The 8,161-nt window shown below is 53.3% G+C and overlaps 1 protein-coding gene across 1 annotated transcript; it reads right to left on the bottom strand.

Moving 5' to 3' along the window:
* Positions 1–2,204: 2,204 nt before the first annotated feature.
* Rem2 (RRAD and GEM like GTPase 2) lies at positions 2,205–7,119 on the bottom strand. The gene is made up of 5 exons (XM_006988484.3): positions 6,420–7,119; positions 4,919–5,263; positions 4,632–4,705; positions 3,520–3,727; positions 2,205–3,190 (listed from the first exon to the last, which is right to left on the bottom strand). The coding sequence occupies exons 1-5, from the start codon at positions 6,520–6,522 to the stop codon at positions 2,910–2,912; spliced, it is 1,011 nt and encodes a 336-aa protein (XP_006988546.2). The 5' UTR covers positions 6,523–7,119; the 3' UTR covers positions 2,205–2,909.
* Between the last annotated feature and the right edge of the window lie 1,042 nt (positions 7,120–8,161).

The following is an 8,161-nucleotide window of genomic DNA, read 5'->3' as shown; positions in this document are numbered from 1 at the left end:
GCAGCCTAACGGGCCATGTTCAATCCCTGGGGCCCTTACAGTGGACGGAGAAAACCAGCCCCTACAAGCTGTCCTCTGGTCTCCACATGCACGCTGTGGCTTGCTTATACCCCAGCACACAAATAAATGAAATAATACACTTTATTAGTTTATTATTTTATGTGTATGAGTGTTTAACCTGCATGTCTATCTGTGTACCACTTACGTGCCTGGTCCCCCCCAGAGATCAGACAAGGGTGTCAAATCCTCTGGAACTGGAATTACAGACAGCTTTGAGCTGCTATGTGGGTGTTGGGAATTGAACCTGGGTCCTTTGGAAGAGCAGCTGGTGCTCTTAACTGCTGAGCTATCTCTCCAGTTCAAATTAAAAAAAAATAAAATAAAATAAACCAAGGCTGGAAATGCAGTTGAGAGAATGTTTTCCTCGCATGCTTGAAGCCTGGGGTTCAATCTACAGTACCCAATAAAGATCTCATTGTAGTGGAAATCTGTAATCCAAATACTCGGAGGTAGACGCAGGAGGATTGGGATACTAGGCAATCCCTAGCTCTGTGTAGCTCAGGCTCGGTTTAAACTCATGATCCTCCTGTTCAGTCTCCTGAGTGCTGGACTAAGTCCCATCATGTCTGACCTTCCAGCCCGTGCTTCTTGTGACACACAGCGTCACCTCCTTGTGTATCACTGTTTCTAGCCCCTGAAGTCCGTTCCGCAGCTCCTACCACTCACTGCTGTCCCAGCCCATGCACAACTCTCCCAGTCTCAAAGGACCATTGCTAACATGCTGCACACGCGGGGACCTTCAGTGACTCACTTCCTGCCATTAGGCACAAACTCCTTAGCTGACATTTAAGGTCCTTTGTGGTCGGGCTCCAAATCTTTTCCGTGCTCATCTCTTACCCTCCTCTTCATGTCCCCGAGGTTTCAACCCAAATGCACAACCATCTGGTCCCTTATTGGCCCTGTGTGTTTTCCTGCATTTTAAAATCTGAACTTCCTCTGTTTGTGGGCTCCAGAGCGCCAGGCCTTCTTCCTGCACTATTGTCATAGCCAGGTGACACCCCGACTTTCACCGCGGCCACCACATGGCTCCGCCCATTGTGTCCCTGCATCTTCTCTTCTGTACTCCTCCCCCATCTGTGCTGAACTGCAGATTTAAAGCTAGAACCAAGGGACTGGAGAGGTGGCTCAGAGGTTAAAAGCACTGGCTTCTCTTCCAGAGGATCAGGGTTCAATTCCCAGCACCCACATGGCAGCTCACGCCTGTCTGTAACTGCAGTTCCAGGAGATCCGACACTGTCACACAGACACACATGCAGGCAAAGCACCAATGGACATAAAATGAAAATAAATTTAAAGCTAGAGGTAGAGTCCCTGTCCCGCTCTTTACTGGGTAACTGCAGGCAAGCTGCTGAAACGGTTTCCTCCACTGTAAAACCGAGAGCAACTCCTTCTAAGGTCTTTAAGGAATTAACAAACACAGTTCAATCTAGTCCTAAGGATAACTCCATCATTTGTATTCTCATCTCATCCTCCGCTGGTGCCTTGCTCCCTAGTTACAAGGACTTAGGAAGCACCTCATCTCTCTCTACCAGGTTACCAGGTTCTAGGACGCTGCGTGTGGTGGGTTGGAGGCTTGGCTCGCCAGCATTCAGGTAGCTGCACTAAATGTCTAGAGGTGAGGGGAGCTGCTGCCTCTGCTCTCTTTGTTCAAACTCATGGCTCAGGCGGCAGCAGGCGTGGGTGTCCCCAGGGGAGGCAGTGACAGCTTCAGTTCTCACACGGGCTCTGCAGGTGACAGCTGGCGCGGCGGGCCCTGCCAGGGAAGGCACAAGCCCACCCTAGCATGCCCCAGCTAGTGGGCATCTCTAGGGGGCGTAGTCTCTACCTTGAACCAACCCAAGTCAAAACTGGGTGACTCTGGAGCTAAAGGTCGCCTCTGCAGCTGCCCCCTGTAAGGTGGGGTAGGATAAGAAGTTAGGAGCCAGAGCCGGAGCCTGGGACTCTGGTATCACGGTTTCTCTCCAGACCTGTTGTCTCGTTGTGGAGGGCCTGCCCCAGGACCAGGTCAGCTCCCTACTACCTTTCCTAAAGATGTCCAGTCCTGGCTTCTCAGGCCTCCCAGTTTTCCTGCCTGTCACAGAAGCATCCCCTCACGTCTCCTTTTCTGGGAACTTCCAGAACAGAAAGCCAAGATGAACACAATGCAATAGAAAAAAAATTTTATTGGAAAGGAGAAAGGGGGATTCCTTGCTGGTGCCTCCTAGGCCCTGGCCAAAGGGGTTGCCAGCACTCAGCTCTACTTTAGGGCACCTAAAGGCAAGAGTCTGCCTACACCTTAAACTTCAGTAACCTTAAAGGGAGGGGACGTGCCATAGCAGAAGGGTAAATCAGAGTCCGATCTCAAGAACAACTTCCAGGCCCTTTCCTTTAAGAACTTCTTAAGGGCAAAGTGGACCTGGGTGGCGGATAAGAGAACATTTTCAGTCATCTCTGGAAGAGTCATCTCTGGGTTTTTACCTTTAAAACTTGCTTAAAGGTAAGGCATGTTCAGAGTACCAAGGAGGTCAACTCCATCCAGGAGGCTACAAAAGCACTTTTCCAGTTCTAGTTTTTGGAGTCTCTTGCCAGGAGAGGTGGCCTCTTGTGAGTTAATAATAATAACAACAATAATAAAAAATACCTTGCAGCACGGATTTCTTCCCTGACTCGCAGGTCGTGAGGCGCTGTGGGTGGTCAGCAGTTCAGACCAGGCGTGGAGGCGGTGGACAGACCAGCCACCCGGCCCCGCCTCCCGCTCACACCAGGGCATCCTGGGAATATTTGGTTTCCTAGACCGACAGGAGTAGGGTGAGGGGGCGAGCAGAGGGCACGGTGACCATGGCGACTGCAGTGGCCATGGCGACCGTGGCTCAGAGCACGGAAAGGTCGTGACACGACCTGGAGCGCTGCTTGAAGAACTTGGCGTTGCGCGGCACCAGGTTGGCGAGGAAGCGCTTAGCCTTCTTGGTGAGGCTCTCGCGGCGCGTGGGCGGCGCGGGGCCGTCGGGGCTGCCAGGCTCGGCTCGCTGGCCCCGGCGCCGCAGCCTGATCTGGCGCACGGCGCCCTCGAAGAGCTCCCGAGTGTTGTGATGCAGGGCGGCCGACGTCTCGATGTGCTTGCAGCTCAGCGTCCCGGCCAGGTGGCGACCCTCTGCAGGAAGGAAGCAACAGCTCAGGCGCCCTGATGGCTAGGGCTCTGCCCGTGGCTAGGGCGGGTGATGGGGATGGGACCACTGAATCCCAACTCAGAACGGGGTTGGGACCCTATTACCGAGGTGCTAAAGGGAGGGCGAGGTGCCTGTGTGTGGGGGATCAGTGAGGGCTAGTGAAGGACCCCAGGAGCTGGGTAGTGGGGTTCCTCCATGACCCAGGGACTAAATGTAAGAGTGCACCAGAAGGGGTAAGAGGCCTCCAGGAGAAGAATGACCTGGAAAATCATCTCTTGAGATTTCGATTACAGAATGGGTTCAGGATACACACCCTCTAGTGAGACCTCCCTGGAGCGGGCCAGGTCACTCTTGTTTCCAACAAGGATGACAGGTAGGTCATGGTGGGGCCTTCCAGCCCGGAGCCGAAGAAGGGTTTCAGGAACTTTGGAGAAGCTTCGTCGATCTGTGACCGAGAAGACGATGAGAAAGGCATCCCCCGTCTGAAGGCAGTGGTCCTGCAGCCATCCTCCGGCATCGCCCTGCAGATGAGCAGAGAGCCACAACATGCTAGAGCTGGAGGCATAGACACTGGAACCTGCATCTCAACCAGGAGGAACCCGGATGTGAGAGAGGCCCCCCCTTGCTTAGAACTGGGAGCTAGTTAATGGCAGAATTCCGAAACCCAGGGGCCTTGTGGAGGATGGAGAAGTTAAAGTGATGTGAGCCCCACGTGGGAGAGCTGGGGAAATGGGATCTCAGAATAGGTTAACCGTCTACGTTCTTAGGCTTAAGCTCCTGATGTAGAAAAGAATGTTGTTGAGGAAGATGTAAAGGCTTGGGATGTAGCATTGGTAGAATGCTTGTACTATGCACCAAGGCCCGAGATGGATTCCTGGCATGTTGTAAACATGTAATCCCTCAACAGCAGGCTGGGACAAGAAGGGAGTTGTGCATTCCAGGCCACTGTGGGCCACACTGTGAGACCCTGTTCCCCAAAATAAAGAGCTAAAAATGTTAAAAGTAACAGCACTTTGTCTCTTCTTTCTACATAGTAACATTGTGTTCAAGTATTCAGAAGCCTGGAATTCTCCTCCCTTTGCCGATCCTGTGGAGTCCTTTCTTCCTGTCACATCAGACTGTCAGGTTGAAGTGTTTACCTATGGGTCAGTGCCGGTGTCTTTACCCTGACTTGAAGCTCAAGAGATTCTAGAATTCAGATTCTAACTTTTGTCTGAGCCAGAAGGTCCTGAAAAACGGTGGATATCACAGCCACGAGCCGTGATAGGCACACCAAGGTGGGCCTTTGCTCCTCCAGATGCTACAATGCAAAGTCATGCTCTAGCCCACGTTGGAGCCAAGACCGACAATGTCAGCAGCTTCAGCCAGCCTGCCCTTCCCAAGTCCCTGCAGTTCCACTGCTCATGGCCACATCTCCATCCTCACCTGCTCCCAGATGTCATAAACAATTAAAGTCACTTCTTCTCTGTCCACTATGATCCGTCTCTCATAAGTATCCTCTGTTGAGAAAGAGAGAACAAAGCCTGTGAGGAGGTTCCCCAACACTTGTGAGACTTGGTAACCAGGAACACCTTGGCTCCCAGCAGCAGGGAATCCCCCTCTGGGGATACTGCCACAGAAAACATTGGGGAAATTTCTCTTAGCTTCTGTCCTCCAGTGTCTGTTCACACCAGAAACACTTTCATCCCTACAGGGTGCCCCCTCCCAAATACCTGAGTTCTCCATCTCATGAGCACCGTCTCCCTGGAGACCTCCAAAAGTTGCGGCTAGGGTGCTCTTGCCTACGCCACTCTCCCCCACGAGCATGACCTTAAAGACACCATCCTTTTGGGTGGGGGCTGCATCCCCTGAGCCCACAGAGTCAGAGGAGCCAGAGGATGAGGCCTGAGGTGGCCAGTCAAGTTCATCGACAGCTTGGCCCCGCCGCAGCTGGTGTTTGTAGGGTACAGGCATACTCCCTCTTCGTCTGGGGGCCCCAGGGACAGGAGGTGGCCCACTCCGGTCCAACTCTGCCAACAGTTTCTCTGGCTTCTGTTTCAGAAGTGTGGGGTCTGCTTCTAGAGAGGGAGAGAAAAGGAAGCTGTGGGTGAGGTATGTCTAGCCTGCTGAGGGCTTAATTTAGGCTGCTTCTTCAGAGCAGATAAAGACCATGATCCCAAAAGAACGAAGTGTCATTGTTAGTCCAGCCTCTTGTACTGGAATTACCCAGAAACCCAAAGTGATGAGCTCCCAAGGAGCTAGCATAATGGTTTCCTCCTTGTAGGTCCTGGCCACAACCTGTTCCAAACATGTGCCAGGTAGAGGAGGCACTTGTGTTGTCCACAGCGTTACACACCACTCACACCTCACACTGCCCCAGGCACACCCCTAGACCAGGCCCCAGGGCCAGGTGGGTTGGGAAGCGATCTACCTCTCCACTAACGGGCTTATTGTTTCCTGCCTCTCAGTTCTCAAACTGAGAGCTGCTGGCAGGTGTTGGCAGAATCAGAAACTTTCCTGGAGCCTTGTTCCTAGGGCTGGGGGCCGGGGGGGTGGGGTGGGGGGGGGAGAGGGGGAGTGCTGGGAGCCGGAGAAGGGGAGTGTGCTGTTTCCTGTGTCCCCGTAGGTAGGTGAGCCCCCCACCCCCAGTGCATATTTGTGTGTGAGAGAGAATCCTCCTGGATTTTTGCCTTGTCCCGGTGAGTGGGAGAGAATATTGTGTTCGTGGGGAGGCAGCGATGGAGAGAGTGTGTATGTGGGGAGGATGACAATTCGAGGGTTGGGGTGACTAGAGGAACAACAACAGACACAACAAAGGGGGATGGAGCGAGGCTATAAATAGCACAGGATCAATATTTGGCAGGCAGCCAAAGATGGAGCTGGAAGAAACCCTTACAACAGGTCCTTAGGGAAGCCCCCTCAGCGGGTGATTCCTGGGTTTGTGGGCTGCCGCTTTCCTTCCCCCTTCCCTCCTGGCCGGCTCTGCTTACCAGGGATGAGGTTAACCTAGGGGCCAAGTACCCAGTTTCTCTAGCAAAGCCCGGAGCGTGTTGGGGGAGGGGCACCTGGGCAGCTTTCCCCCTCCCCCTTGGCTGTCCAGACCTCCAAAGTGCAGGGATCTCCTAGGCTGCGTCTGCTCTTCCCTTCACAGTGAGCCCTGGCACCGACCTTCCCACAACGCTTCAGCTCCCCCACCCATGGCTTCGGCCACATCCTACTCCGGTTAGCCCTCACCTGGTGTGGGTGTCCCTGGTGGGGAGGCCTGGCGGCTGCTGGAAGGACAAAGTGCCGTGGTCTCCGTATCCGTGTCCATGTTGCTGTCAAGGTCCGTGTGCATCGGCGTGCATGTGCGAGTGTAGCCCAGCGGCTCACAGCACCGGTTCCTCACTCAGCAGCACTGTCAGCTTTTCCCTTTAAATACTGTCCCCCCCCCCCGCCCCCCCCCCATCCCAACCCAGACACCTGGAGAAATTGCCCCGCCTCCTGATGAGGTCACATATGCTAATGAGCAGTGATGTAAGCGGGATTCCCTCCTTCGGTCCCCCTCCTCTTTCTTTGTGTCACTTCCCCCTGGGAGTATGTGCCGCACGGGCACAGCCCGGTGAAGGCAGAACGGAGCAGTCCCAGGGTCCGAAGAGGTTTCAGAGGGCAGCGTGGAGCAAGGGGGCTGTGGATAAAGGAGTTGAGAGTGGCAGGAAGCAGGGACCCTGGGAGCCAGAGGACTTCTGCTCCGGGGTCCAAGACTACACGCCTTGTTTGCAGTTTGCAGCCTCCATCTCACTGTCCGGCTTAGGGTGGGTGCTCCGTGGCTAAAGAGAGGGCGACAGACTGACGAAAGGCTGACTTGACAAAACGAAACGGGCCGAGAGATGGCGAAGCTGGGGGACGGCCACCCTATTACTGCCTGCCTCCTTCACTCTGCCTCGTCTGGAGTAAGAGCTACAGAAGTCGGCAGGCAGACAAGAGCGCTGAGGAGGCTCTTTGTGCGGCTTCATGTTGCCTGCGCCTCCCTCTCCGCTAGGTCCCCGCAGCCCGCGCTAGCCAGCAGCCGCCGAGCTGGCTGTGATGGACAGCGCCTATGGGAAGCCGGTACAAGCAACTCTGACTACTCCGTGTCTGCCCAGCTCCCTTCCATTCAGGTTCTGTATACCCCTAAGCACTCAGTCACCTCTCTGGCTCGCCCTATTTTGCCAAGTACCCTTCGGTGTTAACTCTCTTCCTTTTCATGACAAAGGTTTAGAGTGGTTGGTTGGTGGGTGGCCTGTCCCCAAAGCACTCAGGCAAGTGTCGCTAGGATTCCCACCTTTATCTTCCCAATGCCATGACAACCCCCGCCCCCCAACCTTCTACACAAAGCTGCTTGCCTTCTCTTAAATATCCGCAACCATTTTAAATATATATATATATATATATATATATATATATATATATATATATATATATATATATATTGCTAGACAGAGTTTCTCTGTGTAACAGTCCTAGCTGTCCTGGAACTCGATTTGTAGACCAGACTGGCCTTGAACTCACTGAGATCCACCTGCCTCTACCTCCCAAGTGCTGGGATTAAAGGCATGCACCACCACCACCAGGCAAATAATTTATTTTTATTTCATGTGCATTCATGTTTTGCCTGCATGTATGTCTGTGTGAAGGTGTTGGATTCCTTGAAACTGGAGTTACAGGCAGTTATGAGCTGCCATGAGGGTACTGGGAATTGAACCTGGTTCCTCTGGAAGAGCTGTCAATGTTCTTAACCGCTGAGCCCTCCCTCCAGCCCCAAATCCTGCAGTTATATAAAAACTTTAATTATATATATGTAATTAAAAAAAATCTTATGTGCATTGGTGTTTTCCCTACATGCATGTCTGGTAAGGGTGTCAGGTCCCCTGGAATTGGAGTTACAGACAGCTGTGAGCTGCCAGGTGGGTGCTGGGAATTGAACCTGGGTCCTCTGGAAGGGCAGTCAATGCTCT

Source organism: Peromyscus maniculatus, chromosome 9 (genome assembly GCF_049852395.1).
Source record: "Peromyscus maniculatus bairdii isolate BWxNUB_F1_BW_parent chromosome 9, HU_Pman_BW_mat_3.1, whole genome shotgun sequence".
Taxonomy (NCBI): Eukaryota; Metazoa; Chordata; class Mammalia; order Rodentia; family Cricetidae; genus Peromyscus; species Peromyscus maniculatus.
Note: the sequence above shows the minus strand (reverse complement) of the source record. Positions and strands in the feature narration are given on the sequence as shown.

Bases quoted from the DNA above. Each gene is read 5' to 3' on its own strand.
- Rem2 (XM_006988484.3), bottom strand. From the start codon at position 6,522: ATGCACACGGACCTTGACAGCAACATGGACACGGATACGGAGACCACG. The intron at 3,728-4,631 runs GTGAGGATGGAG...GCTCATCTGCAG, and splicing joins TTTATGACATCTGGGAGCAG to GGCGATGCCGGAGGATGGCT. The intron at 3,191-3,519 runs GTGTGTATCCTG...TCCTTCCTGCAG, and splicing joins CAGGGAGGTCTCACTAGAGG to AGGGTCGCCACCTGGCCGGG.